A 17,547-nucleotide genomic window follows, 5' to 3' on the forward strand; every position below is an offset into this window, starting at 1 on the left:
AGTTTCTGATGAAGGGGAACTTCGTCATCCAACAGTTATGAAGGTCGGCTGGTCGGTAGATTATGGTCAAAGGCAGGTGAATCGTGGTGGTTGGGATTGGCAGCATGGACAATGCTTGGAGGGCCGTGTCAACTGGGGTGAGGTCGATTATTTGCCTCCCCCCTTTGCTTGGCATAGGCTTTTCGGCCAAGTCTCGAAGCTTCTGGTAATCCTTTTTGATCTTGTCTGGTTGCCGATCCAGGACGCCCCGCACCTTGCGGCAGGAGGTGGTCCTGAGGAGGTAGAGTTGGTCTCGTGTAGTAACGTTAGCTACAGTCTGTAAATGAAAGTCGATGTTTTGCAGGTAGGCATGTATGTCATAGCCTCCTGCAGGGTCTGGCGTGGAAGTAGGGATGTTTCTAGCCAGTTTGTCCGATTCCTCAGGGGCCACACTCTGACTGGAAAGCGGGGTTTCTTGAAAAGTCTCCCACCCTGGGGAGTTCTTGAGTCGGGATTTCTCACCCCCCTTTTGAAATGTTAATTCTTGTTTTGGGGGTATGAGTCCACTGGTTAAGGGAACTTCCACATTGGGTATTTCCTTTTCAGGGTCACTTTGTAGATGCCTTTCATATGCCTTAGCTTTGGCAACTCTATCCTTAAGTTCAGTCTCTGCTCTTATCAAAAGGGCCTTGGCTTGTCGGAGTTCCTCCTGAGTGTCCTTTTCTTGTTGTTGTCTGCATGCTGGGTCCGCATGGAGATCGGTCAGGGCCTGTTGTAGTCCTTTTTCTTTCTCCTGCAGTTCTGTGTCCTCTTCATCTGCCGTTTCTCGTTGACTCTGAGTCTCTGACTGGACTTGGTCTAGCTGGTCATGAGCCTGTGCCAGGTTCCTCTGAGCCTCCTCAAATTGGATCTGTAATGACAACGATTCCTGTTGCAGAAGAGAATTTTTTTTCTTCATCCACTTTACCCGGGCGATGAGGTTGTAGGTCAGTAATCCGAGGATCTTGGCCAGCTTCTCGTGGCTACAGTATAGTCCTGTGTAGGATTATGGGACATCATCGCACTCATGTTGTCATCAAGCTGTTCCCGGCTCAGGTGTTGCAGATCAGCAGCAGTTTCGGGTAGAAGGGTACCCGTCATGGCGTTCAACCAGGTCTCTAGCTGATCCTGGTGTGTCTCATGGCTGGAAGGTCTGGACATGCTGGCTCACTGGCGAAGAGAGACTGAGACAAGGGCCAATGCAAGTTCTTACAATATTGGTGGCCTACGCTAATAGGCGAGAACGTGCTGTCCACTCAATTTGCCTAATGGGTAATCTAAAAATTTGGCTACTTTAATTTGCTGTTTTTCTGTGATGATTTCCCAGTTAGGTCTTTACCTTACACCTCAACTAAATAGAATGAACATAGATGGATCAACTCACAACACAAAGGTGATAGAGCAGGACGAGGCCTGGATGGGGAAGAGTTATAAAGTTGAAACTAAATAGCTGAAATTGAATTTTAAATTTAGCTTCACCCTCTGTTTAAAGTTTAATTTAAAATAAGTGAGGGGAAGTGGGAAGAAAATAAATGAGAAGGGAGAAAAGAGAGAGATGCAAATAATGATAATGATAAAAAAAAAAACAATAGAAGCAGATAACAAAAAGTCAAAATAGAAATTCAGTAAAAAAATTACTACTAATAGTAATAAAACAAAACATGACCAAACAAAAGCAACCAAAATTGATAATAATAAAAAGGGAGACAATGAAACAAATTAAAAATAAGAATAACAAAACAATAATAAACGAAGCTACAAAAATAAAAATGAAATAAAAGTGAAGGGGCAAACCACAAAAACCTGGTGGCAGAGAGAGAGAGAGAGAGAGAGAGAGAGAGAGAGAGAGAGGGAGAGGGAGAGAGAGAGATTTAGTTCACACACACACTGAATATAGGGGTTAGAAGTGGGGGCGTTTGTAAAGGTACTAGTTACTTAACAACCTACTGAAGTGTGGTGCCCCAAATCATTTCACTAGTGGGTGTGATTGATAACGTTTGGGGTAAGATTAGTCTCGACGCTACGTGTCATGCGACCTTAATTCGACCGGTTCAAATTAAGGAAGCAGGCTTTATTCGCTACCTCTATAAAATTGTAAGATTGAGAGGACGAAACTTAATAATAAAGGTAAAATAGAAGTATATAGTCAACAGGGTTCCTTCGCTGTTGATATGTAAGATTAGGTCTTAAGAATTAGCTGATAAGAGTTACACTACTCAAATCACAGTTTAACAACTGAGGAAAGGTTGGCAGTATCTTTATGATTGGATCTGATTTAGGCACGCATCAGTTAGCTACTCTGATGGTTAAACCTAAAGGAGTGTTAACGTCTAGTTGAACGAAATTGGAACACGCAATGACTTCAACAGCGATACAAATACAAGGCCTTAAAAGATGATAAGAGGAACACGTTCAAATCAATCTTTAATCGAACTATGGGGAGATTTCTTCGTCCCCACAGCTGATCTTGATAATAGTAAAATGTGCAGTAAAGAGATTTCTTCGTCTTTACGAGGGATTCTTAATATTATGACTGCAGTTAAATTCTTCTCTTTTCTTTTCTTTTTTTTCGATTAATTGTGACTCATAAATAAAAATAATTAAAAAAAGGGAATAAATAAATAAAATAAACTCAAATAGTGATCACTCTAGCTGAGTCTACGTTGCGACCTATCTCACCACAATGACCCGCTACACAGGTTAGAGCTGGCTATGATAGAAAAGTGCGTGTTTGCTGGATACATTATTAATCTTCAAGAGGAAATTTAAATTTCACATTTTCCCCTTTACATTAATATATCACAGAAATAATCATACTGATGTGTACCTAATGACATTATAAGTTCTAAAAATACATAAAAAAAAGTACACATATCTCTGCCCATATAAAACATATATTATTTAAAGTTCTCAGCTTTTGTCTAGGCCACAATACTGTATAAACAATAATATGAAGTTTCCTTCATTTGGCTTTGCTTACATCAATAATATATTTCTTGCACACTTATACACAATGGTGTATATTCCATATAGGCCTATATTTGTTGTGACCTCTAATGTACAGTTGTGCTCAAAATTATTCATGCCCCTTGGACAACTTTTTTAAATGTTTTCATTTATAAAAACTACTTTGGCAAAACTTCCATTGTATTCGATATATATTAGATGCCATGCAGAAACCAACATAAGTGTTAGCTAAACTTCATTTGTATACTAATAGATATGGCCAGAGATTCTCTTTTGAGCCTGTTCAAGATTAAATCATACCCCATTGCCAATCAAAAAAAATTCTTCTTTTGTGGAAGTGCACATGGTTTCACACTCCTGTGAACATAATCAATTTCATCAAATTAGGTATAATCAATTAAGGCCTAATTATGCCCATAGTATTTTTTGATTAATTCTGAATTATTGCTGTTATTATTTTATTTTGTTACTATTTAATTATTTTATTATCTGTATTTTATGATGCACAGCACTTTGTGTTCAACTTTGGCTATTTTAAAGTGTTTTATAAATAAATAAACAAATAAATAAAAATAAAAATAATACTAGTAATAATAATAATACTAGTAATAATAATAATTATTATTATGATTGCTGTTGTTGTTGTTGTTGTTGTTGTTGTTGTTGTTGTTGTTATTACCAGAAAGATACTGACCCGAGGCACACGGTGCCAGTGGTCAAGCAATGGTTCAGGGACAACATAAATGTTCTGGAGTGGCCAAGTCAGAGCCCTGACCTGAACCCAATCTCCAACAACTGGAGGCTTTTGTAAAGGAAGTGTGGGGAAACATTCCACACGGACCTGTAGAAATCTTTTGGAAACCTACAAGAAGTATTTGCAGGCCATCATTAAGAACAAACATTGTAATATAAAGGGTACAAATAATTCTGAACATGGTTATTTTTGCATAATTTTCAATAAAAAAACCCAAACTTTCTCAGTTGTTTTGTAACATACTGAGCAAAACAACATTCCTACGTGGATAAAAAGATGATATCGAACATCTTGCTCTAAATTTTAAAAGAGTGGAACTTCTGCTTATCACCTACATGGTGACTTCAGCGTGTTGCTCTTAATTGCTCTGGATTCATTTGAGTATTGTTGCCCACAGTAAAGAAGAATATGCTATGTCACAAATATAAAATCTTTTATGTGTAATTCTAAAAGAAATTTGCAAACTGTGCATGGTGTCTAAACTTTTGTGTTTTGTGTATGTGTGTAGCTTTACCAAACAAGAAAAGAAAGAAAGGTTGGAGGAGGATACAGAAGGCATAAGAAATCAACATCTCTGTTATTTTTATGAATGATATAAACACACATTTACAGGCTACAATACTACTGGATTTTAATGCGTATCTTTAGACATAATCCCAAATTGACAGTTGCAGTAAGTCATATTGAGCAGGAATGCTAGTGAATCTGCATTTGTTGATCAAACTGTTTTATGAAAAATTAAGATAAATAAATATAATGATAAATATAATATGTCTTAACCACTTTTACATTAACTATTATTTTTTTGCAAAAATTAGATTTTTTTATTTTAACTTCTTATGTAACCATGCCCTTTTTCAAAGAGATTTTAATTTGGATTTTAATGTCATGATTTAGAGATTAATAATATTAGCCCTTACATCCCTTAATGCAGATTGTAAAAATGTCATTAATTGTGATTACTACAAAGGGACCTAGACAATGTACTGCTCCAGACTAAAATATGTAGGCAGAACAATCTTTCAGGTCTGACATCACAAAACATGGTGATTTAATCAATAGCATAAAGCAAAAAAATGAAGGCAAAAGCAGCTATACACTGAAAAAAACAACGTTTAAATCACTATCAAGAGAATTTCCACTTTGATAGAATATTTTAGCTCAATAAAAAGTGAATAAGTAACAATGGCAGGTTTGTAATTCTCATTAAATAGAAATATGTGCTTTAATAAACATAGTTTGTTGTTGTTGCTGGTTCTACAGATGCTATAATCCCGTTGAAAGGAGGGGGTTTTATAACAAACTGCAGTTTGTAACCTTCCTTACAGTCACCAGGACACAAGGATGCGCAGAACAGAGTACAAGAGGGTTTTGCTGAACCACTTCCATAGATGGTCTCTTTGTGCCATCTAGTGGACAGAGAATGGGTGGGATCTGTTTGGCCCAGAGACCGATTTCATTCTCAGTTTAGTGATTTGAAGATTGAAGTGCTTTGTGACAAAACACTTGATCTAGCGCTTATCATTCTCAGACCACATACTTCTGGTGAATGAGTTTTCTGCACTTTAATACATTTTATCACTGAGGGCGACACATTCAACACTGGAAGACATGGTAAAGCTGAACTGCTCTGTACATGATCTAGAACAATGTTGTCCATAATCCACACTCTGCGCTTTTTTTGCGGGTGGGAGAACAGGTGTGGTGGACTCGGGGGAGGACATCACAGAGAACCCTTGGTGCTGTATGTACCTCCCCTGAGGAGACTGTATTCTAGGTATTTCTCTTCTTCTTGTTAGAAGGGTGAGTCAACCTAGAAATCTGCTGTTCTGCATCAGAGGGACGGGCTTAAGTGGAGCAGGAGGGCACGGTGTTTTCTTTCATGGCAAGCAGACATCGCCTCACCTTTCTTTTGAATATCACATCTTTTTCTCATCGCCTCATCGGCTGGGCTGAATAAACCCTTGAAGTCTACTGGGGCATAGAGGAAATCAAATTTCTCTCTTTCCCTGATGCTCGTTAGGTTAAGCCATAGTGAGCCCTCACCCTAACAAGCTAGCATCTCCTCATCTTCACTGAAAGACTACAACGCATGCGTGTAAAAGCAAAGTAAAACAATTTGCTCTTGGATCAAACTGATAAATAATTTTCTTTCCCATCAACGACATTTCCTGCATTTTAATGTAATTTTGTTTTTTATTTTTGAAAGTAAAAATTATACTTTAGTTTTAGGGTGGCTGAGATCACAGACAGGGGGATGAAGCCACCCTAAAAAAGGTCTAGAACCGCCCCTGTCTATGTGTGTGTGTGTGTGTGTGTGTGTGTGTGTGTGTGTGTGTGTGTGTGTGTGTGTGTGTGTGTGTACATATATATATTTACATTTACAGCATTTAGCAGACACTCTTATCCAGAGTGACTTACATTTTTCTTATTTCAGTTTATACACCTGAGCAATTGAGTTTTTTTTTTTTTTTAAAGTGCAATTATAATAATAGAACAGGGGGATATTCCGTGATATTGGCTGTGCAATATCGACTTTTGTGATTGGCCAATACGGGGAGACTGGAGCCAATGAAAATGATTCTCTCCTTCGGCGTGCGTCTTTATTCCTCTGAGTGGACATTTCTGAAGTAGTCCAACTTTACCAAGATGACTTACCTACACCAGAGCTGAGTGACCAGGAACTGAAACGCTGGAGACTGAAGTGGCAAAACAAGCCATCAGAACAAAGGCCAACTTCATGTGCTGAGGCAATCAAACAATATGATAGCGCTGATCTACCCAAACATCTTCAAGCTTCTCAAAATAGCTTGTACTCTGCCAGTCACCTCATGTGAATGTGAACGGTCGGCCAGCACTCTCCGAAGACTGAACACATTCATGCGTAGCAGCATGGGAGAGGACCCCTTGTCATCCCTGGCCCTCACCCATACACACTATGACATTCCAGTCAACGTGGATGAAGCTGTGAACATATTCTCCAAATTGCACCCAAGAAGATTGGAACTGGCCAGTGTACTAAATCCATAAGTGTCAAGACAAATACAACAACAAGCAAAGAGTCACTGACAGAGAGTCAAGAAATGATGATGAAAATAATTATTATTAATACTTCAGTAAAGTTCATTAAATCTATTCTGTTGTTAGTGTGGTCTTTAAACTTGTGAACTGTGTATGGACTGACAAAGGTGGTGCATGAGGAAGCAATTTGACAACAATGCAGTAAAAAATTTAGATGCATCAAAAAGCGTGCTCGTTAAGATACCAGCAGACAAGCTAATCCAGCACAAATTAGTGCATAAAAGGTCACCAACATTAAGTATTTGAACCTCATAATTAAATACAAATGGAGGAGAAAAACTGCAAAAAGGTCCACTTTTTGAAAAAAGAAACCCCCTTTCAATAGGCTGGCTACGGACCTGGAGCCGGTGCTTTGGCTGTCGAAAAAGAAAGAACTGGTTCTAAATTAGGCTCTGGCTCCGAACCAGCACTCAAACTGCCTCGGTGGAAAAGGGCAGTAACAAAGTTCTACAAAATGACGCCAGTGTACTTTTTTGGGCTCTTAAAGGTATACACCCCCTTCTTCAGCCGTTCGCATTCAAATGTAACTTTCGCTTAACAAGTGACCCGGTTACATATACTGTACATATTTTTAAAATGTGCATTGTTCTTTAAAAGTATGTTTTATCCGTATTAAACACTTATTTTACATTATACACATATTGGCTACTCTTGACCCATCTTCTGAGTCAAGCTGGGGATTAGTGTGTTACTTTTTACTTTCTGTTTTGACAGGATGTGATGGGTTTGGGCATAACCCCATAAATAGAGAGGATATATAACGCATGTGCAAATGTTCTGTTAACACACACACACACACACACACACACACACACACACACACACACACACACACACACACACACACACACACACACACACAAACACACACACACAGCAATATATATATATAAATTTACATTTATATATAGGTCTATATATACTTACACACTATACTAAACTAAAGTATTTTAATTAGTAGAGAAAACTTTGAGGATTTTCCTGTTCACACTCACATCCAGCCCACCTAAACTTAGCGGTAAGTCTTTTATTTCCGTGTTTTATATTTTAACCATAAAAATACACACGCTGCACTTTTGTGCGTGTTACTGGATTGTCGATTAATCGACAATAAATAAATGAAATTAAAGTAAAGTAATTACATGCCCTTACGCTAACTTTCCAAAGAATCTCCAAAGTATGGAGGCTATTTTTTCCGCCTCGTTTTGAAAAACATTAAAAGATCATTGCGACTTTATATCTCAGTTTACTGACTTTTTTCCTTGCATTTCTTATATTGTTCTTCAGAAATGCGCCATATTATCCTTTATTCTGACGTCATTTCATTACATAATCAAGTTTTATTTTCGATGTGGTTACAGAGAGCCTGGTTTTATTTGAGGTGTTAGAACACAAACCTAAAGCCATCTGTATCACACAAGCCCTGTGTAGCACCATACAGGGTGAATAATCTAAACTCTGTAGACCAGGGGCGTCAAACTCAAATTCACAGTGGGCCAAAATATAAAACTGAGATAATGAAAGGAGATAAAGGAGAGAAGGTTAGCACTCCCCTTGACAAGGGTGGAGGTCCTAGTGGCCTTCAACACATATACGGTTAAGGCACTGCCACCTACTTCGTGGCATCTCTAACCAAGTTTTGGGGCAACTCGTGGCCTAATGGTTAGAGAGTCTGACTCGTAATCCTAAGGTTGTGGGTTCGAGTCTCGGGCCGGCTACGACTGAGGAGCCCTTGCGCAAGGCACCTAACCCCCCAACTGCTCCCCGGGCGCCGCAGCATAAATGGCTGCCCACTGCACCGAGTGTGTGTTCACGGTGTGTGTGTTCACTGCTGTGTGTGTGCACTTTGGATGGGTCAAATGCAGAGAACGAAATCGCCAGTAAGGGTCACCGTAGCCGTATGTCACTTTCACATTTCAATTTAAAGTCCAAACTGAATATTTATTGAAAAATTAACAGCAACTGATATGTAATGTTCAACCTTTTTCATATGGAAACTTTAGTTTTGCTTGAACACGGGATTTGGAACAACCAGAGCTTTATATTACAAACACATAGAAATTAAATTTGAAATAAAAGACACATCAGTGGTGTTCATTTCTTATTTAAATAAATAAAATAAATTATGCCTCTCACTGTATCATTTTAAGTTCCTTTTTGGAGTGGATCTTTTTCAAAACCACAACAAAACAACCAAAAATAATCATTTCAATAATAATTTTATTCAATGAAAATCCAACTTTTCGACTATTAACAGTTCTTGCCTTGGAGTGGAAAAAGTGCATAAAGAAAACATATTCAAACTCAGTTTATACTTATACTTCTCATAATGTTTCGTTTCATAGTGTCTTCTTATGTTATATTCTTACAGACACATTAGCTCCGCACACAAGACAAACAGGTCTGTCCTTTATATTCGTGAACAGATAATCTGCCCCCTCCTGTCTTGAAATCTGCTATTGTACATCGTTCGTTTGGCCATTTTTGTGGAGGGTGAATTAACTTGCTCGATGTGACTGTAACATGGTTGTTAACGACAGTTAACAGAGTATATCCGCCTTCACACTGCACACGACAAACGACCGCCGGTAAACCGGAAGTCATTCATTTCCTATGGAGAGTCGCAAGGTCGCTGCGTGAGGTGCCGACCATCTGCGGATCCGTGATTTTCGGATCCGTTTTGAGCGTTGGATCCGTTAAAAATTTGATCTTTTGCGACTACACCGCATCCGTTATGCCGACCGGATGTGATGTATTCCAATGTTGTCCAATCAGGTTCGTGTGCGCGAGGTGATAAGGATTATTAAAAAGTATTAACATAAACTTTAGTAATTTTTAAACTTTATCCAAAACAATCTTTTTGTTTTAAATACATTGTTATTGATAAAAAAAAGTAATAAATTATTAATATTTATATCGTGTTATGATATGTGTTATGATATGTATTATTTTTAATGTTGTCCCCATGTTTCCTCAAAAATTATTCACGGTCTTTCTGGATTGCATTGATTGTTTGTACTGCAAACTTCATTCACCATGATAAATGCTAATTAAGTTTGCAAACATTTAACCCATTTCAGTAACACGCTTCCATGCTTCATTTTTCCTGTAAGCACCTCTGTATGATTCAAGAGTTGGATCATAAAGTAACGGGTGTTCGGAGACCGCGAGAATCACGCTTCTCTCCCATGTTGACGTCTGCACGATCATATTGCACATTAGGTGCGACTGTTACTAGGGGGCCAAATCCGACAGTCGTGTCCGTTTGTCGTGTGCAGTGTGAAGGCCGGTTATGAGGGGGGCTTGATGTTCGTGACTACGCGTCAATACAGTGGCAAGGCATTCTGGGATTTGTAGTATTTGTGGAGCATGCGGCTAGCCAGCTGTGATACACATTTGATATGATCTTGCGGGCCAAATATAATTACACTAAGTTTGACACCTCTGCGGTAGACAGTAATACAAACAAAAAGCCAAACTGGTGACAATGGTGCTGGGAAAGCATAGATATATACGCTAGATATCGCCTTGTATAGGGCAGTACATTGGAACGAATGCAACATTTAAATTGTATTGGTTGATTAAATATGATACACAAAGCAATTTGCAGGTGGAAGCAAATCACAAATTCAAGAGGAACATATTGTGAAAGTTAGATAGATGAGGTGCCAAAGACTGCTCAATCTTTTATTTATTCCTTTCCCAGAATACTTTTGCCACATTAAATAAGTATGTAATAAAATCACATAAACCAAAAAAAAAAAGAAAAAAAAGGTTTGACATTGAGGCGTTTAGTGTCCCTCCAACTTGTCACTTGAATTTGAAGTACAAGAGCACCGTATAAAGATGGCGGCGGTTTTGACGCATTTTTAGGACCCCAAGGCGACATCTACTGTATAGATATCTATGCCGTGAAGCTGCAAGGCTACCCACTGTGTCAGCCATGTTCATAGATTTATTTGTTTGTTTGCTTGTTTGTGTTTGTTGGTTTATCTGTTTAACTTTTATATGCAAATCACTTAGAGATTTTTGACAAAAAAGACTTTTATTTGATTAATGTAATAATAAGTATATATATAAGTATATAATAATAATAATAATAATAATAATAATAATAATAATAATAATTTGTTCAATTTCCTTTCATGTGTTGTGACCGTGGCACCCAGTCATGGTTGGACGCACACCCAGATTGTCACTTATCTTTGCTGTATTGGCAGTAATAGGATTGATACTGCTCATTATCATCACATCTCTAAAGGTGAGTATAACTCATTCATGGCCAAAGAGGTCCATACAGTACCAAATGATGTCCATTTGGTACTTTATACCACATGTATTTAATAACACTATAATTTAATTTGTTTGCTCTAAAAAGATGTCTCAAGTATATACACACACATTTTGAACTGCAGAAGTCATTTAAAGCAAGGGCTGCTACACTTCCTACTAATTTTTAACAGCTGTAACCCTCAAAAATTTTAGTTGTACCCAATTATACAATGGAAAGTAAAATGGCCTTATTAAGTGCATCAGCAAAATATATTGAGGATTAATGACAAAGTCTAATTCTAGTTATTACTGCTGTTAGTCGTTCAAGACTTTCCCTGATTTGTGCCCATTGCTTTGATTGTGCATTGTATTCAAATTTGATCTTTTTACTGTTTACAGGATTTTAAAAATGATCGACTAAGATTAACATTCTACAAAATTAAGAGCAGAGTTCACTCAATATTTAAGCGTCCTACAACCATGTCCCCAGTGGTGGTACACCAGACATACTGTGGACAATTTGTCCAGAAGCTCACAGAAGAAGAGGCCAAAGAACAGAGAGATTTGCTCAGTTCCCTTGCATGGCCAGGTCCACTCGTGAAAGGCCTCCCTCTGAATTTCAGTAGTAATCCTGCCAAGAGCTACTTTGTGATTCAGGGTCCACCAGAGCAACACATAGGTGATCAGCTTGTGGTTAATGTCCATGTGCACAACTTCTTGGGCCAACCTAAGAAGCATGGAGGAGATTTCCTGATAGCCAGGCTGCATTCACCTGAGCTGCATGCTGGGGTGGCAGGGAAGGTGCATGACCACAATGATGGGAAGTATACAGTACTGTTCCCACTGCTGTGGGCTGGTGTAGTGAAAGTGCAAATCACCATGTTGCATCCCAGTGAGGCAATGGTGTTTCTTAAGAGACTACGAGAGGAAGCATATGACACAGTGGTTTTTAAAAGCCTATTCCGCTCTGGTGCCCTCTCAGAGACAACTGACTGCGACATGTGTCTTCCAATCAACCAGAAACAACTCTGCAATTACACTGATCTTGAAACTGGAGAGCCCTGGTACTGCTACAAACCCAAAAAGCTAGGCTGTGACACACGAATAAATCATTATAACGGTGGCTATAGGAAGGCCTTCTTTAACAAGTATGAAGCAGATTTTTTCAGGAGGTGAGATAGTAGCTGGAGTCTATTTGTAAATATCTTTTTAGATAGATTTTTAAGTTTGAATTAATTCATTGTAATTTGAGAAAACTGGGAAAATCATGCTTTAAGAAGATTTTAAGAAAACTGGGAAAATCATGTTTTAAGGTTTGATTTAATTAATCTTGCTCTGAATGGCTATTTAAAAATATTAAGACAATTAATTTTGTTTCAGTGGTGTAAATGTCAATGTGCCCATACCCGCAGCAGAGGTGGACCATGTGACTGTGTTACCTGCAGAAAATAGTATGTTTTAGTTTACATTGCAGTTTTTTCAACAGTGATTTAACAATACAACATACTTTAGAAAGAAATATATTTTGACTACATTAAAATTTAAGCTACAGCCTGTTGAATAGTAGTACATCAGAAGAAAGACTGCCTAACATCTGTCAGTAGGCCACATTTAGCCATGGGGCAAAACTTTAGACACCCATTCAAGCATAGGGGAAGATCTTATAGTTTTCATTAAACTTACAGACTTAAAGCTAAAACTCTAAAGATCTGCTAAAATGTAAAAAAAAATTTATTCAACACACCTTACTGTATTGTGATGATTCAATAAGACTATCTGGTAACACCCAGCAGAGGATGGGTTTCCTTTTCTGTCTGGATTCACATATCCAAATATCCAAAACCTGACTGTTGAGAGTGTTAGTGTTAGTGTTTGAAGGGTCATTTATTACGTTCTGATGACAATTACTAATAACAGTTCTTGACCTGAGTAGTTAGCACTAAAATGTCTACCAGCTTAATTAAGTTTTAATACTCTACAACTGTTCAGACATTTGAACATGCTTTAATTATTATTTTATTATTTTTTTGTTAAAAAAATATTTATTATTGCAGTTGTGATTTGCATTTCACTGCACATACAAAATACACACACACCCACAATTAACACTCTGATTTGTGTATATAGTAAACTATGCTGTGATTAACATTAATATTTTTCCCCATTTAAAGATCAAACCAAAGTAAAAAGTACTTACAATGCTGCTGGCTACTACTATCAAGATAACTGGAGGTCTTTGAGTGGTGCAGCCATCCAGCAGTTTAATAACGTATCAGCCATAACAAATTGTCTAAGAGGGAAGATTGTGTACATGCATGGAGATTCAACAATACGGCAGTGGTTTGAGTACCTCGCTGCTTTTGTTCCTAGTAAGAGCACGATTTTCTTTGTCTTTTATCAATTTCTTGCATAAACACACTAGTTTTTTCATTCAGATCCAATTTTTCCAACATGGCACTTACTTTCTCCTCTCTATAGACCTGAAACCAGTTAATCTTTACAGCCTTCAGAAGGTGGGACCATTCATGCTTGTGGACAACAGTAATAATATTTTAGTGAAGTTTCGCTGCCATGGGCCGCCCCTCCGCTCCACTCCAGTGTACTCATCTGAACTGCGCTACATTTCAAATGAGTTAGATAGGATACAGGGTGGGCCAAACACAGTGTTTATATTAACTGTGTGGACTCACTTTGCCACTTACCCTATTGAAACATATATACGCCGTCTACGGCACATTCGTAAGGCCGTGGTGCGGCTGCTGAACCGTGAGCCAGATACGTTGGTGGTGATCCGCACTGCCAACCTGCAGACCTATAATCCAGCATACAGCCTGTTCTATAGCAACTGGTTAAATCTGCAGATTGACACTGTGCTGCGTGCCATGTTCAAAGGTCTCAATGTGAAGATGCTGGATGCCTGGGAAATGACGTTGGCCCACCACCTACCCCATGACCTACACCCACCCCAAGCCATTATCAAAAACATGATTGATGTGATCCTCTCCTTTACCTGTCCAGTTGGGAAAACATAAAAGTGTGTACAAAACCTTCGTATTTTTTAAAATGTTTATTTATTAAAATAAGATAAACTGTGTGATAATGGTCACAATAGTTCTCCAAATTACTTTCAAAAGTTGATAAAACATCTTAATTTAAAATCAAATGTTTGAAGGCTCATCCTATATAAATAAATAATTTCTAAGATCATTTTCATAAATTTTGTTGATTTATTTTGTCCTTGCTCACACGCTTTATTGTTTGATCCAGGTTTTCTCCCATGATGGGAAAATTTCCACCATCTGCAAATCTGAAAATGTTAAACACAGCTATAATTAATGATAAAACCACTTAAGAGTTGAGTATCATTTTAACAATTTACAGGTTATTTTTCACATAATGCAAGCAGGATATGAATTTAAACATCTTTAATGTTGTAAAAATACAATCTCAATAACAGGGGGTTTATTTGTTTTGTTTTTTTTTCTGTATTTTTTTTTTCTGTATATATAATCTCGCTATCCAGTTTCACCCAAAAGTGAATTCACCCTCTCAAGATTTCTGTCAAATTTGGTAGCACCTTGGCACCTTGAGCACTTTTTCATGTTGCTCAAACCATTGCTGAACAATTTTTGCAACGTAGAAGGGAGCATTATCCTGCTACAAGGTCAGTGGCATTAGGGATTACTGTTGCCTTGAAGGGGTGTATTTAGAATTCAGCAGTGCTTGCAGCAATGTAGGTGGTACATGTCAAAGTAACATGCACATGAATACCAGGATTCAGGGTTTCCATGTAGAACATTGCCCAGAGCATCACACTGCATCTGCTGGCTTGCCTTCTTCCCATAGTGCATCCTGTTCCCAACACATGCTCCCAGCCATCCACGAAATGTAAAAGCAAACACAAATCATCAGACCAGTTCTGTGACCATGCAGCCCCATACACGGTGAGGCACTGTATGTTCTGACACATTTCCTTTATAGCCAGCATTAACATTAACAATTCGTGCTACAGTGGCTCTTTTGTGGAATCAGCCAGATGGGGCTAGCCTTCTGTCCCTATGCTCATCGTATAGTTCACTGTTTGTCCTTCCTTAGATGATTGTTAGTAGGTGCTAAACATTGCATGCTGGTATAATCTGCTCTGACTCAGTCATCTATACTGTGCATAACAATCTGTCCTTGTCCTTGTCAAAATCGCTCAGATCCTTATGCTTGCCCATATTTCTGCTTCCAACTCATCGACTTCAAGGCATGCCTGTACACATGCTGCCTAATACTGTATATCCTACCTCTTGACAGGGACCTCTGAAATGAGATAATCAATGTTCTAAAATGCAGCTGCAAATAGTAAAAAAAATTGTTCTGTTCTTTCTGACCACAAGAAAGAAAATAGAATAATGAAAATGTGAATAGGTCTGAGCCAAGAAAATATTGATAATAAGTGTGGCTGTCTTACAGTTTTGGAAATGCTTGAATAGCTGTTTGATTTTAAGACATGGTAATGTTATTGGAACTCTTTCAAAAAGTCTTTGTAAAGACTCTTTGCCTTCTTAAATGCTAAACATTGTAACTGCCAAACTAATGCAAAAAGGCAAATTTGGTATTTACATCAAGGACTATGATTTAGCAAAGTTTTGGAATTTAATTGCATTCCTGTAGATACACTATATGGCATATGTTGGGGATTTGTATTCATTCAGACAAAAGAGCATTAGTGAGATCAGCTACTGATGTCATGTAAGAAGGCCTGAAGTACAGTTAGCATTAAAGTGTTCATCCCAAAGGTGTTCAGTAGGATTGAGATTGGGGTTCTGTATAGGCCACCCAAAGCCCTAGTATAGGTAACCCTACCAGCATGTTTGTGGAAGGTGGGAGAAATACAGGAGGAAACTGAAATGCCCAGAGGAATAATCATAATTCACAGACTTTAAACAATGAAAGGTGAAACTGTGGACCTGAGCTGTGAGACTGCAATGCTATTCACTGTGTCAACCATTTTAATAGATTTATTATTATTTGTTATAATCTTTTATTTATTTATGTGCTTTATCATATATATTTTGGTTCATTTGCTGAACTTTTATTTGCAAAGCACTTAATGTATTATTTATTATTATATTATATGATAGATATAATAATAATAATAATAATAATAATAATAATAATAATAATAATGATGATGATAATGATTATTTTTCATTATTATATTTCATTAATTATTCTTATCATTATCATCATTATTATTATTATTATTATTATTATTATTATTAACGGCAAACAGAATGCATGGCCTTCATGCAAGCCACCAGGTTCCCAGAGTTTTAGGCACCAGGACATTAAGGTTTTCTGGTGGGAACAAACATTTTTGCTGTGGTTTTTGCTATAACATAATCTGTGTTGTCTTTTATGGTCCCATTTACTGAATTCCGTAATATCTTCCAGTCTGTGGTTTTGAAGCAGTCCCGAAGTCTGTTGACAGCACTCAGTTGAGTGAGTCTCTGTGTGCAAGCAGGAAAATATATTTGCCTCACCAAATGCCCTTCACCCTCTGGGAGAAGAATACCTAAAAATGCCTAGCTCACCAGCAGGGAGAGGCAAGAGATCGAATTCTGGGTTGAAGTAACAGTCCTTCTTTTGTGTTTATTTGCCTCCAGGAATAAGCTGCCTGAAGAGAGTGATGCGCTTCTGATCTGCTGAGTCTAGCTACGGTCCTGTGGCCTGCCTCGATACAGCTCCTACACCATCTACTGTCAGGATCTACCCTAACCATGTGGTTTTTTTATGTTTAAAAAAATCCTTGCATTTAGGTCTGAATTTTATCACAAAGACACCCCCGTTTTCTGACATCCTGCAGTACATCCGCCCCTGTAACGTTCCCTAAAGTACATTCCTGCCTTGCATTTTCTTTTGCACTAATAAAAGAGCACCAGTTTCTCACTATTTCCTTCACTCCAGTGAGTGTCACAATGGTTTATGATAAATTAATATAAATAAATATATGGTAAATAAATATATGATGAAATATTTTTCTACCATTATTTTCCACTTTTTTCACAGTTTTTGTTTCATAATATTAACATTTACTTCATAATATTAAAAAGAAAATTATATTTAGTTTTTTATGCAACTCTGCCCTTTTTCAAAGTGAAACTATTCAGGATTTTTATATGGCATACTTTGAAGATTAATAATATTAGCCCTTACATCTGACCTTGTCCGATGTAAAAAAAAAAAAAAGGCAGGATATAGTTTACAGATTGTAAAAATATGATTAATTTTGTTGACTACAAAGGGACCTAGATAATGTACTGCTCCAGATTAAAATATGTAGGCAGAACAATCTTTCAGGTCTGACATCACAAAACGGCCATTTAATCATTAGATGAAAGCAAGAAATTATGAAGGCAACATCAGATGTACTCTGAAAGAAATACATTTTTACATTTAGACTTACA

General features: G+C 37.6%; 1 protein-coding gene and 1 non-coding gene across 5 annotated transcripts; both read left to right on the plus strand.

Annotated features, from left to right (window-relative positions):
* The first annotated feature begins 7,635 nt into the window (after positions 1-7,635).
* Positions 7,636-17,114, plus strand: LOC113655488 (NXPE family member 3-like). 4 transcript variants are annotated; one of them, XR_007140962.1, is made up of 8 exons: positions 9,547-9,595; positions 10,990-11,081; positions 11,492-12,264; positions 12,473-12,543; positions 13,264-13,461; positions 13,571-14,126; positions 14,360-14,446; positions 16,747-17,114. XR_007140962.1 is itself a non-coding variant. In XM_047815436.1 (7 exons), the coding sequence occupies exons 1-6, from the start codon at positions 9,571-9,573 to the stop codon at positions 14,122-14,124; spliced, it is 1,713 nt and encodes a 570-aa protein (XP_047671392.1). In that variant the 5' UTR covers positions 9,547-9,570; the 3' UTR covers positions 14,125-14,126; positions 16,747-17,114. The 4 variants fall into 4 exon arrangements, 3 of the variants coding, with proteins under 3 accessions (XP_027021862.2, XP_047671392.1, XP_047671391.1); XM_047815436.1 differs by lacking the exon at positions 14,360-14,446; XM_027166061.2 differs by lacking the exons at positions 9,547-9,595; positions 14,360-14,446; positions 16,747-17,114 and adding an exon at positions 7,636-7,838 and having other exon boundaries at positions 13,571-14,299.
* On the plus strand, positions 8,340-8,461 carry LOC113655490. The gene has a single exon (XR_003443730.2). It is a non-coding gene; the product is annotated as a U6atac minor spliceosomal RNA (small nuclear RNA).
* Positions 17,115-17,547: the final 433 nt, after the last annotated feature.

Source organism: Tachysurus fulvidraco, chromosome 6 (genome assembly GCF_022655615.1).
Source record: "Tachysurus fulvidraco isolate hzauxx_2018 chromosome 6, HZAU_PFXX_2.0, whole genome shotgun sequence".
Lineage (NCBI taxonomy): Eukaryota > Metazoa > Chordata > Actinopteri > Siluriformes > Bagridae > Tachysurus > Tachysurus fulvidraco.

Bases quoted from the DNA above. Each gene is read 5' to 3' on its own strand.
- LOC113655488 (XM_047815436.1), top strand. From the start codon at position 9,571: ATGTATTCCAATGTTGTCCAATCAG. The intron at 9,596-10,989 runs GTTCGTGTGCGC...CGTGGCACCCAG, and splicing joins TTCCAATGTTGTCCAATCAG to TCATGGTTGGACGCACACCC. The intron at 13,462-13,570 runs GTAAGAGCACGA...TCCTCTCTATAG, and splicing joins CCTCGCTGCTTTTGTTCCTA to ACCTGAAACCAGTTAATCTT.